At 34.7% G+C, this 24,605-nt stretch overlaps 1 protein-coding gene across 8 annotated transcripts in view; it reads right to left on the reverse strand.

Moving 5' to 3' along the window:
• Positions 1-951: 951 nt before the first annotated feature.
• Positions 952-24,605, reverse strand: part of NIPBL (NIPBL cohesin loading factor) — a 170,875-nt gene continuing 147,221 nt past the window's right edge. For 7 of the 8 annotated variants that reach the window (XM_074856258.1, XM_074856262.1, XM_074856260.1 and 4 more), the window contains 23 exons: positions 23,844-23,933; positions 23,391-23,608; positions 23,189-23,291; positions 22,093-22,191; positions 21,845-21,991; positions 20,524-20,658; positions 19,259-19,357; positions 17,988-18,041; positions 16,697-16,805; positions 15,994-16,130; positions 14,284-14,424; positions 13,871-13,964; positions 13,612-13,766; positions 13,271-13,361; positions 9,880-10,053; positions 9,138-9,328; positions 8,240-8,347; positions 6,834-7,034; positions 6,251-6,397; positions 4,121-4,416; positions 3,636-3,810; positions 2,822-3,007; positions 952-2,260 (listed from right to left, as the gene is read on the reverse strand). In XM_074856258.1, coding sequence (XP_074712359.1) covers positions 1,895-2,260; positions 2,822-3,007; positions 3,636-3,810; positions 4,121-4,416; positions 6,251-6,397; positions 6,834-7,034; positions 8,240-8,347; positions 9,138-9,328; positions 9,880-10,053; positions 13,271-13,361; positions 13,612-13,766; positions 13,871-13,964; positions 14,284-14,424; positions 15,994-16,130; positions 16,697-16,805; positions 17,988-18,041; positions 19,259-19,357; positions 20,524-20,658; positions 21,845-21,991; positions 22,093-22,191; positions 23,189-23,291; positions 23,391-23,608; positions 23,844-23,933 — 3,516 coding nt within the window. In that variant the 3' untranslated portion in view covers positions 952-1,894. Of the gene's footprint in view, positions 2,261-2,780; positions 3,008-3,635; positions 3,811-4,120; positions 4,417-6,250; positions 6,398-6,833; positions 7,035-8,239; positions 8,348-9,137; positions 9,329-9,879; positions 10,054-13,270; positions 13,362-13,611; positions 13,767-13,870; positions 13,965-14,283; positions 14,425-15,993; positions 16,131-16,696; positions 16,806-17,987; positions 18,042-19,258; positions 19,358-20,523; positions 20,659-21,844; positions 21,992-22,092; positions 22,192-23,188; positions 23,292-23,390; positions 23,609-23,843; positions 23,934-24,605 lie in introns of all 8 variants that reach the window. The other variant, XM_074856256.1, reaches the window with a different exon arrangement.

Raw genomic sequence — 24,605 nt, forward strand, 5'->3', positions numbered from 1 at the left:
TCCACTATAATGAATTTTCCACTCCTGGCCCTGAGAGATACAGCATTTCATTGTTTACTACAAAGCTTCCAGAGCTGCACAGTGACTTCTGCTTTTTCTACTTCTCCCAACTTTAACAATACTTATCTTAGGCCAAGGTGGCTTTTTGTACAGTGAAAAAAAACACCATTAACAGTGAAAACAAAAAGGTGCTAAAATATTTCTGTTCTGAAAAATTCCAGTGGTGAAATAGCAAAAAGGCATTTCCCATAGGAACAATTACTAACTAGATTCTGAGGAGATATTAATAATTTCAGTTTAATGGGGTTTTTTGTACATGAGAATATTTTGGAATATTGTTACTATTCCTCACAAACTGAATAATGTATTAGAATTCTGCAAGCTACTTTCATAAAAATAGCCTCCTACCATAAATTAAATTGGTAAAAGAAAAGAAATATAATAGATTTACTTATTGAGGAACTCCTGTTTAAGATAAATACATTTGAAACCACAGCAAAGATAAATAGTCCCCTAAAAAGTTTAACTGGTTTAGTTTTTTTCTGTTTGCAAATACACTGCTTTTCTTACTCCCTAGGAAGGCAAACTGCTTGTTTTGGTGGTGGCAAATGCAGTTGAAGCAAATGCTTCTGAAAGCTTTCAATAGCATTTTTTCAATTTACAAAATGTGAAAACATCTTTTAATTAGTAAAAAAAATAGTCTAATATACAAACATTTTTTTGAAAATTAATTTGTGAAGGAATGTAGCGTAATTACCCAGACTCATACCCATTCACTCCTCAGATACTGGTAGCTATCTCCTTTCGACACAAAGCTCTCTATATTAACCCAGAGAAATGCATACATGGCCAGTTAGCCCAAGCAGAATAGTCATTCAGCTTTCCCCAGATTTAAACTATCATAAATTACCATCTGGACAGCATTAGAAAGAAATTGAAGCATACAAGGAATAAACTATAGTTTCTTTTTATATCAAAATGTACTCTTGAAAATGTGTTTGGCACAGTGCTAAATCATATAGTTAATACTAAATATTGCAGGATACAATAAAACCCTGGAGTTAACTTGTGTTTACACCCTTTAAGGGATAAAAATAAAAAGATACCAATTATTCAGAAGTCCGCCTATACAAACTGTATAAACAATATTTTATGTCTTGTTTTGAAAACCACTGATATAGTAAATTTTACATAAAAGACTGCAAAATAATATAAATGGATTTAAACAGATCTTTACAATAAGAAATTCAAATGGAAACAGACAAGTAACAAAGAGAAGTAAAAAAATTTATTGCAGTATTTGTTCCACCAGATTTGCTGGGGATCCCTTTTCTTGTATTATTTCAGGGTGACCTAATACATCAAAATCTACATTTACAAAAACTCCTCCTGCAGATAGGTCATAGATACTGCATGCTTTTTTTTTTTCCTTGCTTTTTTTTTTTTTCTTCAACAGAATAAATTATATATCCAGGAGATTCTGCCATTTTACAGCCTGGAAAAACAATGCTTCCCTGGAAACTGGGCTAAACTAAAGAAAGCCATCCGCTGCTAGGTTAAACTCCAAGAACACTTTATTAAGAACATTAACAGACTAATTTCCAACATTCACTTGTTTATTTTTTTAAACAGAAAGGTTTTTTTTTTTCAAGATATAAACAATTTTTTTGTTAAACTATAATACAGTGGGAGTAAAAATGAACTGAGAAGTTTCTGCTGCACAACAGCGAAGGAAGCTCCCACAAAAATGTTTACCAAACATTTCCTTCTTTTTTCCCGTGTCCCAGGTTCCATTCTTACTCTTCATTTAACTGATTTTTTTTGCCAGAAAGTTGATATTTCAAGTTTTTCTGTTATTTCAATTCCTGTAAATTTGGCTGCATGTACAAATTCATTAGCTGGAAGTTCCATCCTTGGCGGCATACAGCGATCGTAAAGTCTGCACAACTTTATTAGTCAGCTTATTAGCACTCGTTAGAGCAATTTTTTTGTAAATAATGTCTGACTCTTTAATAGTGTCTACCCAAGGCACCAGTTTGCGGCCATCACGGCGCTTAGCCTCAGTCCAGGAGCCACTGTAGGAGCCTGCCATCCACTGAACACTGAAGCCATTGCTGGTTTTCTGTACTACTCTTGCAATTTGTGGTCGGTCTTTGTACTTTGGACAGCAAATAGCGATGACATCCATGACATCAACACTTTCATTCATCTGTGCTGCCAACTCCGTAGAGTCTGAATTTCGTTTTGACCTTCTCAATGACTAAAACATTGGGGGGAAAAAAGACCAAGTGTTACACAAAAGAACTTTAGTGAAATTATTGCTTTTATTGCTTTTAATCCCTTGACGCCGGGAGTTGGGATTTCCCAGCACACATTCCATTGCCGGCAATGAGACGCACCGCGACCGCCAGCGCCAAGGGGTTAACATATCCTTGTAAAACCACATACTCTTAATTTGTACCCGTGTCTTTATCTCTTATTGATATATAAAATTATATATACACATGAATCATAAAGCTACATAAAAACTTGGCAACAATAAAAAGGATAACACACAGTACATTCCAAAGGAAAATTAATAACTTTTTATACGGGATAAATCTCATTTTCTAGTTTGGTTTTTTTTATTGTCTTTTCTGTTAAACTTTCTACAAAAGTTGTATAAACGGTTAAGTAGAGAATCTCTATCTACAAAATGCTTTCTTTCATGTGGATTACATTACTTGGTGTACATTTAATATAATAGACTGACATTTATAAGCACATAAAAATCATTTTACGTAATACGCTGCGAAATACGTTGACTCCTCCTCCGCCTCACCCCTGAAGTGCCTCCTCCTCTATCCTCCCCATCACTTTCATCGTCCTCTGTCTCAGCTGCATTGTTTTTAGGGCTGCCTCCTCCAAGCAGCGAGGTAATTGCTTTGTTCCGAGCATTTGTGCTAGCTGACACCTCTCCATCTTCTTCTTCTTCATCAGGATCCAAATGTTCCATAAGTAGCTTGAACTATTAAAAAAACAGATTAGCTAACATTGTAACTTTAAAAATAGACATTTATATCACACTACATTAAATAAAAAACGGCAAGGTAAAGAAACGGTAAAACAAATGGCAGACAACTTCAGACTTGAAGAACAGCTTATGATTTGTTCTACAAACTTTTTACTTTCCTCTCTTTTTTCAGTAGACATGTAAAAGCTTTCTTCCTGTGTTTCCAAAACAGTAAGTTTTCTCTAACTGATATTTAAAGATTCAGGTGGTGTGTATGTGCATGGACTAGATACACCAGATCTAATCTCTGTTCCTATAATGGAAACAGTCAGGGATAAAGTGAACAAGTTATATGAGAGAGGTATACAAGATGGATACCAGAAATTAGAAAATACTCCATAAAGATGAATATCCTTTAGTTGAAATTGATTTTCATTGTGTTTAAACTTATTGGAAATCTTTGAAAGATAGTCCTGCTAAACATCCTGAGAAGAAGTGGTGAGTTATCAGCATAACGCATAAGACTACCAGGAACTTAACATTTTGAAATGTTCATCCAATACATCAGCATCTACTTTCAAGTTTATACTGCGTTACCTAGTTTGAAAGGATTTCAGATTTTCTGCAAAGCAACTTTACTTACATCTAAGTACTGTTTTACTATACTCCTCTTCACTTCTTCAGTGATCTTGGAATTAGCCATATCACTCCGCAGAAAATCCAAAGTTTGTTTTGGATGGAAATGTACTCCTGTCTTCCTGTTTATCGCTTTATCATAAACTTTTGCAGATTCAGATGGAGAATATTTCTGAATTTTACTGTTTAAAGAAAACAAAAAGGAAGAGCTTTTAAGGAAAGTCCAAAGCAATTTCAAGGAAAAGCTTTTAAAATTTTCAATATATTTTAATCATTCTATATACAATAGACATCCTGGTAAGAAATTAAATAATTGCTTTTTTAAGCCAAAGTTTCATCATATTCAATTTATCATGTTTATGTTTTTTCTCTTATGCTAATCTATTGCTTAAACAATTAGTTACAATCAACTTTTAAAAAAAAACTTTCAAACTTTATCCTTACAAAGAACCCACTAGATTACAAGATGGCCTATTATCTAAATATCCTTACCTATCAGAGAATCCACAAAGGTTCTTTAAATGCTGTTTCAGCATCAAAAGCAATAATATGCCTTGGGAGACATTTGCAAATTCAATTAAAGGAGCTGAATTTTCTGGTAAACATTTCATCACAGCATTTATATCATTTTCTTCATCGGAATCTGAATCAGAGTCTACTCGTTTCCGTAACCTCCGAGGCTTAGAAGCTTCCTCCTCACTTTCGCTCTCACTACCACTGTTACTGTCACTCTCAGTCTCCTCATCTGATGAAGGTTTTCTTTCCTTTTTTTTGTCTTTCACCATAGACTGCAACACAGAGAAGTAAACACACATTCCAAAATTAGAGTAAGTAGCATTACATTTCTAAAATATCTTTCCAAAATCATTACTGGCTTAAATTAGCAATGACAATGAACAATGTTATTAATTTATAACTGGATATTCAAAATTAAAATTATTTATGGCAAAGAGATGCTGAAAAACTGGTCCAAAGCCCACATTTTTTGCAAGGTGGACAGAGAAGGAATTGAAGAAACAAGTACAATAACAAGTATGGCATGTTATTCTTAAAAGACTGCTCAAGTTCATTAGCAGTTTCAGTAAAACGTAGAAGGCCAAATACAACAAATCAGGAAGAAAATTCTGTTTTTCTTTCTCCTGGATATTGTTTCTCTGTGTAACGTAGATTTCCATATGTACTTTGGTACAGGCTAGTCCAAGCTGGTTTTAATCCTTGTGTCTTACAATTCTATGACACTAATTACACTGCTGACCAGAGAAACTGTCAAGTGATCATACACAGTATTAATGAGTTCTATTACTTGGAAAGCTACAGAATTCCACACGTGCATTATTACTGCACATAGTATGATTTTTCGTAACACAGAACTTAATATGTCCTAAGCAGGATCTCATCCTCTCTGTGCTGGATGATACACACTGGTCCCCAATCTGAAGAATGGACTGTCTCTTTCTAGTTGATTAAAAATTGACTTTGTTAGGGTGAGAATTCAAAGCAGTGTACTTTTTAGGCATCAACTCTGACTTGTACTTAGTAGTCAGATTGGACATTCTAGAAAGGGGTTTGTTTCCTGACAGTTTGCACCTTCTACTGTTAAAGTTGTCCAGGAAATGAAGACATGGAAGTCTTTAAGAAGCAGAGGTCTTTTTTCTTACAGGGTTGTGTATTGCCATAACAACAGATACTATACCACAACTCGGGTTCTTAGATGCTACCTTAAGAAAAGCCATATTGTGCACTCTTTTCTCACAATAAACAATGCATTTAGTCTCTCAGGTGACACACATGCAACTGGCATCAGCTACTTGAAAACAAAATGAACAGCCAACTGGATTTTATTATTAAAATTATACGAACAACCACAGTAAACTAGTATTTCATTATGATTCTGGGTTCATGTGCTTCCACATGCATGCAATTAATTATTATTCAGCCATAACAGGGAATGATATAGATTTGATATTATTATTATTATTCTGTGCTGAGGGAACTGGGGTTGTTTAGTCTGGAGAAGAGGAGGCTGAGGTCTTCATCGCCCCTTTGCAACTACCTGAAAGAAGGTTGCAGAGAGCTGGGGATGAGTCTGTTTAACCAAGTAACAAGCGATAGGACAAGAGGGAATGGCCTCAAGTTGCGCCGGGGAAGGTTAAGACTGGATATGAGGAAGCATTTCTTTACAGAACGGGTTGTTAGGTGTTGGAATGGGCTGCCCAGGGAGGTGGTGGAGTCCCCATCCCTGGAGGTGTTTAAGAGTTGGGTTGACTTAGCACTGAGGGATATGATGGAGTTGGGAACTGTCAGTGTTAGGTCAATGGTTGGACTGGATGATCTTCAAGATCTTTTCCAACCTAGACAATTCTGTGATTCTGTGATATTAAGATCTCAAAATTCATCATTCTTTCTAATAATGTAAGCAACAATGTAAGGAAAGTTTTAAACTAGTGCCTACCAGATGCAGTTCAGAATGGAAAGGATTGCCTGTTTTTAACTTCTGATTACAAAGTAATGATACTGGTCCATATCATAATAATGGTACTGTGCTCACTGAAAAATCTACTAAATTATAGAGAGGCTTATGTTGCCACCGTAGTAAATATAATAAAATATAAATGCACATACCTCTTTAAATGACTGTAGTAGGTTGCTACCAGAAACTGATAGTGTAATGTCTATATGATGCATTATAAACAGTGGCTCTTCCTGTGTTTGGTAAGGAAAACAGGCTAGATTGTCTGCTATGTACAACAGCATATTCACCTCTGTTTTCTGGAAGTTATAAAAAAAAAGTCTATATAAATACTCATACAAATATCTTAGATATCTGCACTTAGGCTGTGTTCCTAGCAGTCTAGAGCAAAAATATGATAATAAGTTTTATCCTGCATATATCCTGAAACCCACTCTAAACAACATGTATATATGCAAAATTTAATCATACCTGAAGATACATTATTTCTGATCAGTCCAAACTGAGTATAGAAAGGTACAGAATGATGCAAAAGTAACAAATGTATTCTATTATATAGGTAATATTATATACATTATAATAATATTATACAATATATATTATATTACAAAGCAAAACAAAGCACATTAAGGAAATAAAGTTACCAATAATTATGACACAAAAATACATTGTAAAAGGAGAATTTAAGGTTGTAATGCTGCATTTCGTTTTAAGTGAAGGAAGTGTGATGCTTACTGCAGTATCATCAAAGAGGTTGAGTAAAGAAATTAGAAACGCTCGTCTGTGTTGACGGTTCCCTCGGATCATGGAGTATAGGTGTGAACACAATGCACTGGATGATTCATCGTGTCTAAAACCTCTTACAGGATCTTTTGGACAGGTATTAATTGCCTGTTGTACCTGGTAAGACATCTTCATACCAGCCACTGCTTTCATCTGAAATGGAAATGTATTTATCTTTATTGAAACCATTGTTTTCCAAGCAGTAAAACTTATTCCTTTTAAGTGGATGCTCATCTGGAGTTTAAAACATACACTGAGGTGACACTACCTTATGAGTTGGCAAACGGATTAAAACAGAATGTCTTGTGAACTGCTTTCACTATAAATTCTGTTAGAAACACACAGCTAATCTGTGTACTCACTACAGCCAGTTATTCCAATTTAAACAATCTTCAAGAACGCTGGAATGTTTTCATACGTGAACAGAATATTCTACCAAATGTATATGCTTGATGTCACTTGTAGTGAAACCAACAACTGAGTCCATGTTAGTACAATAGGACTAACGAACAGAAAACGAGGGGGTTTTTGCATATATCCTATAATTTCCTATAATTTTCTCCTGCTCTAGTTTCCAAACAAACTGAATCTCTAGGTAGGCTGCCTATCCAACTCTCCTCATACTACCTCTGCTGCTGTTGTCTCTTCACCTATACATTGTCTTAAATGCTAGCTGCCCACATAGTAAATTTCATCTGCTAGGCTTCACCTACTGGATTAGGTATCTGTTTAGAAGCAATACCTCAATTGCAGTGAAACACAAGCAAATATGAGAAGTCCCACAATGTAGTACACACTCTGAACCTAGACTGGGGCCTTCTGAAATAAGGAGAGGGTGCTGCAGTTCAGTTTCAGATCTTAAACAGAATTACTGTCACTATGCCACAACTTCACAGGACTTCACTTAGCCCCCAGATTTTCCTTTCAGCAGGACTCCTCAGATCTAAACAGCTGCTTACGCTCCTTCCTTTATCATTTATAAAGCCTTGATGTCTTAACGTTCTAACACATATACACTAGGACTTCTACTTTCACAAGGTGTTCTCTTTCCTAGTCCACTAATACCAGAAAATCATTGCTAAACATTATGAAACAGCTGTCCTTGCCTCTTATCAAATAAATGCTCTTAAGTACTATTCAGTGAGGAAAATATTACTGTGGATTATAAATTAAAGGAAATTTTGGACTGGAAGAGACACTTCTCCAAACAGGGTAAAAAGTCGAGATCATCTTTACAACTGCTTATAGTTATTATTTGTTACTTTACATTCTTTTTCTCCAGCTGAGGCATATTCAGGTGTTTAAACCACTAGAGAACATAACACTATTTTGTAAAATGTTAAGTTAGTATTACTTACGTGAATGAACCCAGCATATTTTTTGTCTATTTCCACCAACTGCTGGTCAGCTTTATTTCGCATAGAGGGCTCTGGATCTGTGCCCATAGCAATTAAGTATGGCACACACTTGAAAAACAAACAAAATGATTATTCAGAGTCATTGTACCTCCTCCTTCTCAGTCTTTGTTCTTCTACTACACTACTGCTCTTGTTATATTCTGACTACTGCAGAAAGTAGAATAGGAAGCTCTATGCAACCTCCTACCCAACCAATTTTTGCAAGCAAATAGTACAAAATACACGAGAGACCAACATTACAAATGATAGAAGTTGTGTGAGGTTTCAGGTTTTATCTCCCTTTCTCTCAAACTCTGAAGTCAACTACAAAAAAATGACATTTAAAAAACCCCACAAAACCACCACTTATGACTGAACATGCACAATGGCTGCAGTATAAAAAATAATTACAAAAACATTATGTAAGCAAAGAATAATGGAGATGATGACTGAATTTCTGACATTGACTGTGGAATTCCATAGTGTTTGGAGGACATGGGGATTGAGGTGGAAGTAAGCTAACGAATTTTCCAGGATAAAGAAGCAGATGAAGAAAACAACTTGGCATACATCTGAAATCTATAAAGAAATATGCTGCAGTGTACATTTGTATGTGCTCTTTAGGCACTGGCTGGGTGTTTACATCTTGATCCAAAAATAGAAAATACAGCATTTTGAACCTCACTGGCTAAACAACATAAAACAGATTTCAAAATATGCTTTCTCTAAAGGCCACTTGCTACAATGAGAAATTACTGTAACATAGCTGGAAGAGAAAAACTGGAAATTTTTGTAGCAAGTATGAAAATCTCTGAAAACCTGAATAACAAAAAACTCCACTCATAAAAGTTTACCATACCTGAACAGGATGGATGAGACCCTGATTTAACGTCAGTGCAATGACATTTAGAGCAAAGTGGCGTACACTGGACTGGGTATGAAAGAAAGCCTCAAGGACCTGTTTGAGATATAGCTGCATGATGGAACTACTCATCCCTGAGGAAATATCACCCATTTCTTTCAGGTCTTCCTGTTTTGCTACTTTTTTCCCTGTAAAAAAGGACAAAAGCAATAGCACACTCACCACAGTATAATAATTTACTTTGCCATTACTTGATGCATGCTGATCTTTAAGCTTTACAATACATGCATGTTTCAGCTGTCTTAAAATGGGTTTATGATCTCATGAAACATAGAACAGTCTGATGGTAAATATACACCAAAAAGACATGACTTTTAAATTAAAGTCTTGTTGCCTAATAAAGGTTTTTAATTTTTAACATTTCTTACATTGTATTTATTGTTTTCTATCTGCAAATTAACCTTAGAGGAGATTTTGATAAAAAGTATTACTACCATCATTACAGCAATTATGCATTCCAGATTGCTTCCAGGTTTTATACATCTTGAAAGTAAATAATATACCTAATATGTGTATATACCTATGCACATAGTGAATTTTTGAAAATTATTCTGAGATACTTTGGGTACAGAGTTACTGATCTGATAACAATCTTAAGTGACCCAGTTTACATACATAGTAATTGTATGCATGAAAGTGAGGTTTTGCATGCCGTATTAACAGAGAACTCAGCACTTACAGTCTCTGTCTGCCTGCTGCATACGTGTATCCTCCTCCTGCAAGTACGTCTGAAGGTTTTTTAACACCTGGATTTTTAAGTTTACTGAACAGTTCTTATCTGAAAGAATGCTGTTGTACAGAGTCTTCACTTCCTGTTCAAACATTAAACTTGGGTGTTGTATAAATGCAAATCCTAAGAGGGGGGAAAAAAGAGGAAATATTCCACGTTATTATCATCTGGAAATTGTATTTCTGCTTTTTAAGACTTTCTTCAAAATAGAGGTATGAAATTTACCTCCTCCCAACAGTATAGCTTTTTCTAGTCCGAACAGTATTGTTTTTCTATATGAGCATCATCCATACTTATAAGTTCTGTTAGCTATGACAGTTCTATTAGACATGACTCTGTTTGATGGATAAAGATGGGGTGTCAACCCAGGACAGCTACACTAAGAAGAGTTCTACAGGTCTGGAAGTGTGTCCAGGCCTCCATCTGAATGACTAGGAGCTCTCAGAAGACCAAAGCAGGAACATTACTAAAAATTACCTGCTGTTTTTCTAATACATTTGGATAAAAAACCAATCTGTTGAAACTGTGAAGAGTTATTCATATGCAGGCAGAGCAAACGTGGCAAAATTGACAGATATCACAAGTATTTAAAAATAAAATCTTAAAAAGAAAAAACCCAACAATGAACACAGTAAAATTTATACCTCTCGCTGTCATTATTCATCTACCTATTAAGGTCTTATCTTGAAAACTATCTGAAGCGTTCCCAAGAATACATCTGTTGCAAGATACTGTTTTTAGCTGCAGCCTTACCCTCATCAAGGAACTGGTTGTTCTTAGTCTATATTTCATAAAAACTTCTCTAAATTAGTGACAGTATATACCACTTCAGATCACATATGTAGATTTAGAAGTGCTGCTGACAAACTCTTACAAAGTATCATAAAAAAACAGTAATGGGAACATAATCTCCCAATTTAAATTATGTTTAACTACTTTTTTTTAACTGTTAAAGAAAAGCAGATGTTAAATGTATTTTTTATGACCACAAGAAACTAAGATTCTGAATGAACACACAGAAAACACACAAACATAAAAGAAGAATGGGGGAAAAAATAAAAGCAAATAAAACTATGCAAAAGCAATGTATAAAACCAGCTGTATCAAATAGAAGACTGAGTCAGGTTTTTAAAACTGGCTCCATACACACAGAAAAGACAGTAGGTAAAGGCTAAGTCCAGGGCAAGACCTCAGTGTGTTTAAGGTTTCATTTCAGTCTCAAAACAAGAAACAGAGAGAAGCAGGTGAGGTGGAGAAAGAGGAGAAAAAGAAAAAGGAACGATGATGGTCTTTGGCGTATGTGGTATAATTGTGCACTCTATACAGGTGTATATTGATGTTTATAACTTGACCACCTCTGAGCAAGTCCAACCCACTTCTTAAGGTTACCTTTAAAAATGAAAAGCATGTGCATATATGTGTAATAACCCACAACTTTTTTCCTTCATTCACTTAAAGGAGTCTAAACCACTGGTATTGTCAGGGAAATTCTTATTTTTCCATCTCCTTTAAACAGGGAAGAAATCTTACTGGTGTAAGAATTTGTCACAGGAGATGAGAAAAGGCACCTACTGTGTTCTCTCAAAGACTGACTGCACTTGTGGTTTCCCTCACACCACTTCTCTTCATACCTTTGTTTTCACTCTTGAGAATCTTAGGAGTAAGCACTGAACTTGGCCAAGTAAGACATCACCTGCTAGGTACTTAAGAGGTTTAGCTAAATTTATTAAGAAAATTTTGTATCCTTAACCTACCTTGAAAGTACACATCTGGAAAAGAAGCATAACCACAATCATTAAGCTTATGGTTAAGTTTAATTCCTCAATAGCAGTGATATATCCCAAAGCAAAGGCTAAAACTGTTGAGCATCCTTACTGAAACAACACACTAGTAATTACCGATAGGAAAGTACACACTCTTCATGTGATGTCTTCACTGTGTATAATGTTTAATTAGCTCGCTAGTCCTTTTCAGCTTATTGCTGCACACAAACATTGAAAGGCTTTGACAGCTTTGCTCAACTACCAGCCTGTAAGGTGGAACTTTGTACTACCGCATCTCCATACATCCAACAGCTACCCTCAAAATGGAACCAGTACTTAGATGAGATCAATACATCACTGAAAACAGCTGTCCAAAGCTTAATTAAAGACTGATATGCTTACAGGCAGAGAAAAAAAAAATTCTCAAGAATGCCTACTGACAGCCACTGCCATTTTCTCATCACAGTTGTCTATCATTTAGAAACATTTTTGGCAAATGCAACATTCTCCACATCCATGAGCAAAGCAATCATATCTTCCCCCCTATCCGACATGCAGTATGCTGTAGAGGACAATTAAATTGGACTGGACTACAGTGAGTGTTGTGCACCTTGATGTAATGACTAGAAAAACTCCAACTCGCCCAGAAAACAATAGAATTGCTCCCGCAGAGGCAATTCTAAAGCCATTAATCCTGCTCAGCTGTCTGAAATGGTTTCCCATAGAATATAAAAAGATTCAGTCTTGGTCCTTATTTTCAGAGCCCTCCCTAGCCTGAATTGAAGCAGGATATCTGAAAAGTCACCTAGACAGTAACATAAAGAGTCAAATTCTTGTCCACAGTCAAACTATGCAATGCAAGCTCACATCCCTGGGTGACAACTTTTTTTAGACTAAGCCATAACCATGAACTGAACTCTTCCAGAAACCAAGGCCTATCTGCCCAAACAAGATTCTCTCACATGTATGGTTTTTGTCCTTAAGCAGAGGATGAACATGATACAAACCACTCAATGGCAGTTCATGTACTACTGCAAGTCACTGAAATACCACAAAAAAGTGAAATACAGCTAAAATCTTGAAGCAAACTGTAGTATCTACACTATGATATCATCTCAATGCCTTGTGAAGTATCACAGAGCACCCCCCAGTTGGTATAAACTTCCAGAGCTCCCCTGACTCTTGCAGAGTATCTGCTCCTACACATAAAATGTTCAAAGTTTTCCAGCACTTCTCATTGTTCTTTAACCATACCTTGTGGACTGAAAAACAAGATTTGGAGTTACAACATACTTGCATGTGAAGAAAAAATAACATCTCCATTACTTTGGAAATCCACTGCGCTTTAAGACTTGGTCACACATGCAAAGGCATTCACTGTTAAAAGCATCCACTCTGCAGCAAACTATGCAACTGGCAACCCTTTGACAACTTTTCTATAGCCAGTTCTCAAATAAAACACACAGTAAATTTTGATTTTAAAAAAATCCCTTGCCACTATACAAATACATGAATTCCTACGGATGCGTGTGGATTTTTACTATAGCAGAATAATAAAAACTATTAATATTTCTTACCAAGGCCAATAATGGCTTTTGTCTGTACTTCTTCATCTGAATGCTTTGTAAAATACATCAGCAGTTCAAGTACTTTATCCTTAATGTTAACCTGAGCAAATTAAAACAAAAATAATAGCTATTTGAAGATGAAACAGATGTTTTTAATCTCTTACAAAAAGCATAAATATCAAAAAGGAGAAACACAATCTTACTGCATGGTCTTTGCAAACCCATGTATTTAAAACAAAATCTGTATTGTATGCACTGTGAAAAAATACATAGCTTTGAGGGACTAGGAATCATGTGCTTTAAAATTAAAGTGTATCTAAGACATGGAGAGTAAACACAAGTTATTTTACCTTACTGTTGCCCTTAAAATCTTCCTGATCAAAATCAAAATGCCGACACAGTGCTCCAACAGTGAAAAGTGATCTAAGGAGTGCTGGTTTATTGGCAGTAAGTATTGTACTGTTGGGGTCTTCTTGGTGTTGACTTTTTAATTTTGAAAGTGCACCTACAGTAAGATAAAAGTTTTGATCACAGTGTTTAATCGTGGTGTATCCCTAAGATAAGACTTGTAGCCAAAACTGAAAACTTACATGTTGTGATTTTACTTACCATAGTATCTATTAAAACAGGCCCACACAAATTTATAGTTCTGTGTGACCTTGTTCACAACAGCCCCCAGACAGCTCACACAATGCTGAACGACCTAGGAGCAAGAAAGATCAAATGAATTATATATTTAGAAGTTTAAACTGAGATTTTTGTGAAGTTATGTAGGAAAAAGCTGTGCTGAATGAAAACTAATGTTCTAACAGATGTAATGCTAATCTCCTAGACTGCTCCGAAAACGTGCTCAAACTTGTTAAAATATAGCAACACATATCCAAAGTCCAGGAAACTAAGTACACTGATTTTTCACGGCTCAGTAGTTATCTTCATAATGAAGACAGATTTTCTTTAAATCAAAACCATGTATTTCATAATGTGAAATAGAATCAACTGAATAATAGCAAATAAAACGTTACCGTCATGCCATATTTGATGATGAGTTTCATGAGGTCTTCCTCAATAGTGGCAAGAAAGGTCTCACTTGGGTGCTCCATTAGTGGCACTACAAGCTCTAAGATCTTTGCAACATTGCAGATCACCATGAAATCATTCTGGGTCTGAAACAATAGTATTTATAGTGTTTAATATTTCTGGCCATGTTACATATAAGCTAAGTATTATTAATATGCACTGATAGCCAAAACCCCCAACTCCTGCAAGACATTTGGGAAAGATCTACAAGAGTATTTATATAGTTTACATCTGCTATTAAGTTACATATTATTATGAATGCTAGTTCTGTATTCTACAGAACTGCTGGAAAAAAAATCTGTACAAGCAGAATTTCACCTCTCATCAAGGCTGTGACAGACCTGAAAATTTCTAGTCCTACAATAAATCTGGGAACTCTTCCTGACACATGCACACTACAGAACACACACCTGGAAACAAATGTCAGCAACAAAATGAAGTTGTGCTATGACTCAGTGTGCCTTAACCAAAATAGGCAATAATGCACACTGATGTAGAAATTACAATTAAAATTATTACTGGTTTGCATTATCATAAATGTGTATGTATTCTAAGTGAGGAATCTATGGAAAACATTTATCTGTTAAAGATACATCTGCTTTTTCTTCCATTGACTTTTTCTGACAAATCAAGCTCACTAATCAGGATAGGATAATTCCCAAATGCTACTACCAAGCTATTTAACATATTCAAGCTGACAGTGGTAATTCTACAATTCATCTCAACCTTTATAAGTAAAAAACCAATGCAGCCCACTAAAGGGGTTTCAGCAAGCAAATAATCAGATAACCCTTTCCTATACCGCTTGATCAGAAGCAGCTCTAAAAGTCTGTTGTAAATGTGCCTAGAGAAAGCTCCAGGGCTGAACCTGCAAAATGCTAGGCTATACCTACAATCTAAGCTGATAATTACTCTCAGTCCTGCCCTGGGCAGCTGACCTAGTGTAATGGATTGCTGCCACCCACCCACACTTCTCCTTAAGCCATGGCTGCATGATCCTGCCCTGCTCCTTCTGGCAGGATCAGGGGTTCATCACAACCTTCACTGAGCCAACTGTGCTAATCAAATAACAGAAAGGACCGCAATGTTTCAGAGGAGGGCAGCCATTTTACCAGAGTGGGGGTAGGTTCAGCATTATAGCTCTCTACCATTTTTGTGAGCTAAACTGTCTAACGGGGGAATACAAAACCACTAGAGCTAGGGAAGTGAGAGGTGAAGTACAGAAGAGGACATTTCCCTTCTGATATATTTGCTATATGTTAGATCACTCTATCTTATGGAACCATACCCTTAAGTCTAAAGATTCATATATTAAATATTAACTACTTTTAAGACTGTGACTATAAAACAAAGCAATTTTATGAAATTGTGTCACAACTGGTGAAAAACTGGGTCTTAGTCCACAAGGGAAAGAGGCAGCACAAGTTTCAGTTTCCTTTGGCTGCAAAATGTGAAGGTAGAGGGTGAAGAACAGCACCTTAGAAGCTACAGAGATCATCAAAAGGACACAGTATCTTCAGAAACTATGACCCCCATGAAATAAAAACAGTTTTAATTTTTCTTTTCCTACCTTCAATTTCATCAAGTATACAAGACAGCCATTCATTTCCATACTGAATTATTTGGGGAGAATAAGACTGATTTTCTCTACTTACACTACATTTAGTGGTCAGGTATGGCTGCATGGTCATGGCATGTTTGACCATTAGCTGGGGCCTGATTTTGCTGAATAAGAACAAAGTGGTTATGCAAGCAACCAAGCGACCAGAATTCACACCTTTGTTGTCAGAATCTGCAAAAGATTAAAAAATACAAAAGTCCAAGTAATGTATGAGCAATGAAAAACATGGCTTAAACATAGTTTGAATATCTCTTTCGTCACACCTCTTTCAAGATCAATACAGAATATTCTTATTAATTAGAGATGAGAACACAGTAACATTTGTATGTGATCACAAAATATGTGAAAAAAGAAGCAAAGATGCTTCAAAGATATCACTAGTTTTTAAACTACTTACTGTACACAGAACACTGGCCCAGCCAATGATTCCCTATTATAATTGTGGAACATACGTTAATAGAAGTTGCAATGCTTTAGTTTTCATGATCTAAAAGTTTGAACAAGGTATTTTAAAAACAATTCTGCTATTGTGGCTAGCTAGTGAAAACTAGGGAAGCTTTATTATTATACACTGCTCAAAAGTTCATAAAGAACTTAAAAGCAAAAATTCATTACCGTGAGTTTTGTAACAAGAATTCTGTAACAGCAACTTGTCATGATAGTAATCTGAAGAACCACTGTTACACTATCATATAAAAATCAAAGGAGTTTAGCTCCTGGGTAGTAAATAATATCACCTGATAAAGATTCCTCATATTTAAGAATGTGCTCAACCAAATTGTCAACAAGCTGAGTACAGGCTTTCTTCACAGGTTTATATGAGGCATCCTCTTCTGACTTCAACAGCTGTAGCAGATGAAATAGAAAATGATTTAGCATTAAGAGTGCATTCATTTACATTGAATACGTGCTGGTTTTATAACAATTACTACAGATACATAAGGATTTTACACTACAAAAGTATTTATTGAACTTCTCGACAGAAGTTACATGGTGAAGAAAAAATTAAGGGAAGTAAAAATTCAAACCAAAATTCAAGAGAAGTAAAGAAAAATTAACTGCAATAAAAACCTCAGAAAAGTTCTATTGATTTTTGCATTGGGATGAAAGCTAACTTTGTGCTTAATGAAATAATGCAGAAAACAGTAATGTAGTCATACTTCCCAGTGGTAACTAATAGGACTTAGAAGACTTTAAAAATGCTTAGGTAAAAAAAAAGTAAATGCAAAAGGAATGCTGTTTTTGACACTAAGCACAAATATCAAACAAAGATGAAACATAGTTCTATGAACATTTTAATCAGTTAACCTTCTTCCGTATGACTCTGGGTACTGAAATTTGTGTCCATGAAGATCCTTTAATATCTAAGAAGGATTAAGACCATACTATAGTCTTTTCTTCAGTGCATTAAAAGGCTCTAGTTTACTTGGTATGTATTTTCATGGCACTCCAGGCTAAAGTAAAATTAAAAGGGTTTTTTTGCTTGAAAATTAATCATGGACAGGAGAATGATAACACAGGTTAAGAGATATAAAGAAAGCAAGCTCAATTTCTTAGAAAAATCAGAGTAAAATATAATGTAGAAGTAATCTATACTCTGAAGAATCACAGCTTCTGTAAACTGTGTAACAAATATATTGGATATATATGAAAATACACTTATCTACCATTTTAAAAAGATCTACATTACACTAGATGTCTTGTTTCAGAATTAAGTACCTTAGCTGTGCACTTCATGCTATGTCACTTATTATTGAAGAGACTATGAAATAAAAAACAAACAAACAAAACCCCCTCCCAAAACCAAGTGAAATATTTTAAAAGAGTTTATATGGAAAGACAGAAACTAATATCAGAGACAAAGAAAATTGCACTGATGGAGATTAAAAAAGGTCAGATGTTTAAAGGGCATGAATTGAGTTTGTCTACTGCAAAGGATTGCTCTTGTAGTCCCCCTGGTTGTAGTACTAAAAGAAATGTTAAAATTCTAACAATGATTTCACCATACATTCAAAATTCATTACTTACATTTTGAAGAAGCTGTTCAAACCAATCATACCCTGTGTCTCTACAAGCTGCAACCTAGAAGTATTTTTGAGAATAAACTAGTTAATACAAAACACATCTGAGGAAAAATTACTTCAACACAGATGCCATCTTAAAAGACCAGTAAACATGCATAGATATATTTTCATATGCATTCAGTATAATGATTTTGTATCTTTGGAGATCACAAACTGTCTTCTGCATTTCAAAAACAGTTCTTACCATTTAAGTGACTCCAGAATTTGTATTCCATACAATACAATGCATATACATTTTACTGGAGATTGCTGGCTCTAACGTAAGCCAAATTTTGGTTTTGGAGAACATTTTACACAGATTAAAGCACAAATACAAGCCTGACATATTAAAAATGAACAAGCCTGTATGCTATGTATGTATATACATGTTTTTATATAAACAAACCAAGCCTTCACTGGTATCATATGTCAGGAACTGCTCACAGGTGCTCGCTCCAAAGTAGAATTGGCAGGAGAACTGAGTTAAGCTGAAGTCAAATTGACTAAATTCTCAGTCTGGAAAAATGCACACTAGACTACCATTTTGTAAAAATACTGAGAAGCAGGATGAAGTTTAAACCCGTAATTGTAAGTAACGAAGTGAGTGCTTTTATTTTATATTTACATCTTGGTATAACTGATGTTAAAACACCTTCTAAGCACAGTGGTTTTACACAACACATTTTCACTACAAATTAAAGCATTTTATTTGAAACATATTTTGTTAATTTGGAGACATGCTATTTAATTTGCTGCTCCTAAAAAATAGATACAATTATGCAGATTTACACTGAGTTTACACTGGGTGAGAACATGATCCTGTATTTGTTAAAATGGCTTATTAACCTTTCAAAATAAATGTTATCAATTGTTTGAGGAAAATTTCTTTTAAGAGATGAATTCTTAGTTAGGCTTAACTATATGCTGCTACTAGCAAATCCTGGAAAATGTTAAATATAATAGAAATCTGATGTGTTTTAACTGAAGAAGTATTTTATACAACCTGAATATAGTGTTGTCCCAGTTATCATTGCCAGCAGATTAGTGAGAATTTAAAGTATCCTATAGCCTGTTCCATCAGATGAGTAATTTTGGCATATATTCAATGCCAGAAGATATAAAAAGAAAACCATCTGACAAATTATTGTATTCTAAAAAACTACAGACAATATTTTAAAGATACTAAAGACATAATCAAATTTTGCACAGAACTTAATTCAAATTTGTTTAACATACCACATCAGTGATGTTTAGTATTTTCCTTGTCATTGCTTCTTTGTCATGGTGTGGAGTTGGAGTAAACCAGAGCTTCTGGAATGTCTCATTTACTAATTTCTGAAGGAAAAAAAATATTATCAGAAATAAACAAACTTCTCTCCATTCTGTTGCAAAACCTGTGACAAGGTGGGAAAGAAAGAGAAGCCAAGTCTCTCTACACAAACATAGGACGTACATTCCCTTCCAATGTTTTTGGATGAAGGGAAAAGTGGAATAGAATGAAAGCAAAATTATTCCCAAATTACTTATAAGATATATGGTTGTAAGAAGTCTCCTCATTCATAGAAACATAAAAAACATATTGAAGATAATGCCTCATTTTTTCTGATGTTGTTAGAAAGGCAGGGGGAAGGAGGAGAGACAACAAAGTCATCCTCCTTTCCCAGCAGCACCAACTGCTGTTCATTTACTTCTTGATTAACAGTCTTCTCAGAAAGCCATTTTGCATTAATGTATCTCAAGTGATAAAAATACATGCTGCAGCTTTAAATTTGCAGATTTCAAATCCTACTGGAAGTGTGATACAAAATTATTACAGGTGTCTTCTTAATTACCCAACAATTTTAAAATTATTTTGCCAAATCAAACAAAACCATCATTGTCATGTTTATGATTTATTACATAATCTTCTGCATATACATTGCACAAAGAATAGAGTATAATCACTAAGTAACATTTTAGGAGGAATAATTCACAGAATCACTCAGGTTGGAAAAGACTCTTGGGATCATCGAGTCCAACCATCAGCCCTACTCTACAAGTTCTCCCCTAATTGATTCACTGAACATTCAGAATTAATGCAAAATTAGCACAGAGGAATACTTTATAATTTTTATATGCAGAACTTAAAAATCTACATATATTAACATCAAGTAGTTAATTTTGACTTCAAGTTTATTTTGTTAGCAGAAAGAAGTTTTATATGCTAATTTTACTTGTTAGAAAAGACAAGTATTAGAGATAACACTTGCAAGAAGAAAAAAACCTCTAGAAAATAACTTTTTAAATTTGATTGTCAGCAAGAACTTCAAGAAAACAGAAGAGAAAAAAAAAAGTCAGACAGTATATTTTAGAATTTAGGTATCTGGTCTCAAAAATTAAAAGTAAGTCATAAATATTACACAGGAGCAATGCAACACTTGATTTTTTTTTTTTTTTTTGGCAAAATATAGAAACACCAAAATAACAATTATTAAAATCCTTAAAGATATGTTTCATTCTACCTTAATGCCTTCTTCATCATTGACTCTCCGAATCATTTTCACACACATCTCTGTAATTTTGGGAAATGTCGGTTGTTCGATGCAGATATCCCTAAGTATTTTTATGACCCTCTTTCTGACACTGATACCAGTATCCTGTGAAGAGAAAAGTATTACACTCTTGAAAACAATCAGAAATATGAATTAACTTACATATTATATGAATTAATATTTGAAGATTGCCCAGTATGATTTGCAAAATTTGTTTAGAAAAGGCAACTAAACTATTCTGGAGTGCATTTATACAAAAAGTCAGCGTAACTTGTACCACTCTATTTGCAATGATTCTAAAGGTTCTGTCTGAGTCCCCAGAATGCTGAAACACTTCCTCCATCAATACTCTCCCCATCTAAGAGCTCATGATGTTGCAAATGTATAATTCCACTTCTTAATTCAAGAGTTGACAAGCTAGATGTGATGATGCTTTAGCTATTTTGTTGGAAAACACAAGATTCTTTGTAGATCTGGACTGTAATACTTCAAGCCTTTGGATAAAGCTTATGGATAAGATACATACAGCAATCCTTTCCATGTTCCTAGGCTTTGTCTAAGGAGATGGATAAGGAGCTTCACTTCCTATTACCTTATTCAAAACCTGTTGAATTTGAACATCAGGATGAACTGCCTTATGCATGCTCATATGCACATGAAGCTACTTATCTCCCAAACCCTTCACAACCATGTTTTATCATGTAACTATAGCAAATGAGTAGTATTTGGCTAAAAACCTGACATGGATGCTAAGAGCTAGTGTTATCTTACAGTTAAATTAACATTGTATTTTATCTGAACGCCCAGACAAAAAACACTTTGTATAAAAACTCTAATAACAAGCCTTTTAAAACACTAAAAATAACATAGAAAAGCAAAGTAGTTTTATCTTTTTCTTCTTTTGGATTACAAATGGCATCTTTAGATTACTGTGTTGTAGATATTTCTTCATCTCCCACACTACTGAACTGCTCGTATCTGACTTCAGAGATGTGGCAAAATTCCTCATTTCACCCAATCTGTGCCTTAAGAATGGAATCAAAAGGAATATAATCCTCATTGTGATGCAGTACAACTCTATATATGTTTACCTTTTGATGTAACAAAGCCTCACTGGAAACAAGTGATGTGTTTTACAAGGTTGGTCTTAAAAGCATGATGGTCCCCATAAAACAGTAAGATATAATTTACTCTTGGGATCATCATTCCATATTATTAAACATATAAACTCCATTAAAAACAAATTTTCCAGTGCCACTTATTTTATCATAAATATCACAAGTCAGCATACCAATATTCTTTCAATCAGCATGTCATAATACTGCTCAGCAAGCTGAGGACGACATAGCACAAACCGGCCAAGCAGCTCCACAGCTGCTTCTCGTACACTAGTGGAGTTATCCATTAACCGTCCATGAACACCCCGCTGCATATCCAGCTAAAAAGAAAAAACGAAACATAAATTCAAAATAAGAAATGAAGATTTATTTTAAGCATGACAGAAGAACATATGCGCAAGATGGATATTTCCTTTTTTACCCTGGCTAGAATACTGGGGTCTACAGCAACAACCTCAGACAAACACTTCATGGCTTTTGTTCGAACAGCAATTGCATTTTCACCAAGTACACGCAGAATCTAATAAGAGAACAAAAACAAAGATTCAATTGCTTTGAGAAGGTAGCAAATAATGTTTAACAGGCAAAAATGCAGCAGAATAACATGCAAACAATTTAACTAAAATAAGAATATCTAAAATAGAATATAAGAATATCTAAAAATTGAAAAAAAGAAAATAAGAATATATAAAAATTGAATATATCTTCTCAGACAGTAAAAAGGTGCATGCAAGTGATCTTCCAAGGCACTGATAGCTGAGCATGGGTATTTACTAGGATTTGCTACATCTCTAAAACTGGTCCAGACAGGATTTACACAGGGTCTGTATGTTCACTTTAAGTCCCTTCATTTTAAACTCTACATTTGTCATTCAGTTGTGGCTTTCACCATGGTTCTTTTAACAGGAGAGTTGGATTTGGACACTATAATTTTAAGAATTGCTCCATATGTGGCTCAATATAAGTAATGCAACCTAAACTAGTACTGGAGTTGAAATATGTCACCATGCCAACATGTTAGTACTCCCAGAAAAAACAAAGAAACAATACTAGTCAAACAACAGCTTCCAAAGTGACAGCAACATGCACTGCAAGCAACTGACCAAGCTGCCTTGTATTTTCAAATTAAATTAAGCCCAATTTCATGAGTTAATGTTACCAAATGAGCATGCACCTTACAGAAACTGTAAAAATTATTTCCATATTTTGTAATTATCCTCTTCCTACATACATGTAATTATAATGATTTTATAATTACACATATAATGTGTAAAGTTATAATACACATACATGGACAAACAAAATAATGTATGTACAGTATGACATACAAAATGCATGCAAGAAAAAGAAACATAAGTGATTATGTCATCAATACAGAATATGAAAGCACATGGTGTTATCACAGCCTGTTAAATACCTGTGCTCAACAATGAACAGATATGGCACATTACAGCAAAAGTGTTTGGAATCAGAAACCAACTGTTTTTCACTGTACTAAGACTTCTGGCACAGTTTACCTGTGTCAAATAAATATCGAAGCTCTGGGCAAACGGCCTCATAGAGGCCAAGTAGCGAACAATCAAACATGCATCTTCATAGTCCACAGTATCAGAATTCATCCTGCAACAAATCCATGTATTAATCAGGACATGTTTATTAAAAAATATTTAAAACATCAAATGCATGGCTAGTAAAGAAATAAGTGGTATTGAAACATACTTTAGAAGTGTACTGAACTGAGATGGAGCAGTTTTAATGATGCTGCGAAGAAACTTTTTGCGACTTTCTGCTCTATGCATGATTTGTCCTGTGGTCTCAACGTCTTTTGCATGATGAGTTCCTTCAGATGAATCCTCATCTTTCTGAGATTTAATTGCTTTCTCTGTCTCCATAGTTGTATCACGGAACCACTGAGCTATATAAAACTTACGAGAAAACTAGAGAAATACAGTAGGATGCACAGAAAACAAAGATAGAAAAGGAAAATTAACAGATTTATAAGATTAAGTGAGTCTAATGCATCAACAATATTTTTGAAAATACAATCAACAGTATATGTTATGGTGACAATTTAATTTAAGCACTAATATGCATAACCAAAAATCATTTTAGTCAGTACACATTACTGAATTTATTTCTATATACACTTTACACCAGAAAGCTGAAATTTACCACTAGTGATGCATCAGTTTCTGTGTTCTCATCCAGATAATCTAGCAAAGCCTTTTGCAGCTGTTGAATTTCATCTTCTCCTCCTGAAACCTGTCAGAAGGAGAAAGATAGTTAGAATATTGCACAGTGGTAATTATCATCTGAAAATCTGCACATCCACATATAAAATATACTGAAATCAGATGTTTTGATAGCTGCAGAACATTAACAATTTTTTAACCAATTCCTTATGAAATGCATAGATGGAGACAAATTAGACTGTGGCTCTGAAGTCTAGAAAATATTAACAGCAGAATAAGACTGGTTTTAAAACAGGCTGATTGATTAATTTTCATTCTATGATCTTGTGTGAAGACCCTCTGTCACAGAGGAAAATAAAAGGATTGAAATCATGCATAACAGACTGACACAAGTTTAACCTATAAAAGTCACTGTTAGCTGTCTCAACAATATTAAATACCAAAACAGTGGCTTCTCTGGTGAACAAGGGATAAAAGGCAAAAAAGTAAAATAAAAAGAAATATGAAACAGACAACAGTAAAAAGGTATGGGAAACATCAAAGAAATAAAAATAACTTATCCCTCTGTAAAAAGATTTGGTATAACTCTTTTCAGGGATAAAGCATCCATACAGAGAAAGTGCAGCAAGTGCTCAATCTAGGAAAGAACTCACAGAGGTTGTTCCCAAACACCTCTGAGCTCCAGCACTGAAGAATCATGCTCTCTGAGATCCAGCTAAGTTTCTATCAGTCAAAAAGCTTG

The sequence above is a fragment of the Strix uralensis genome, chromosome Z (assembly GCF_047716275.1).
Source record: "Strix uralensis isolate ZFMK-TIS-50842 chromosome Z, bStrUra1, whole genome shotgun sequence".
NCBI lineage: Eukaryota > Metazoa > Chordata > Aves > Strigiformes > Strigidae > Strix > Strix uralensis.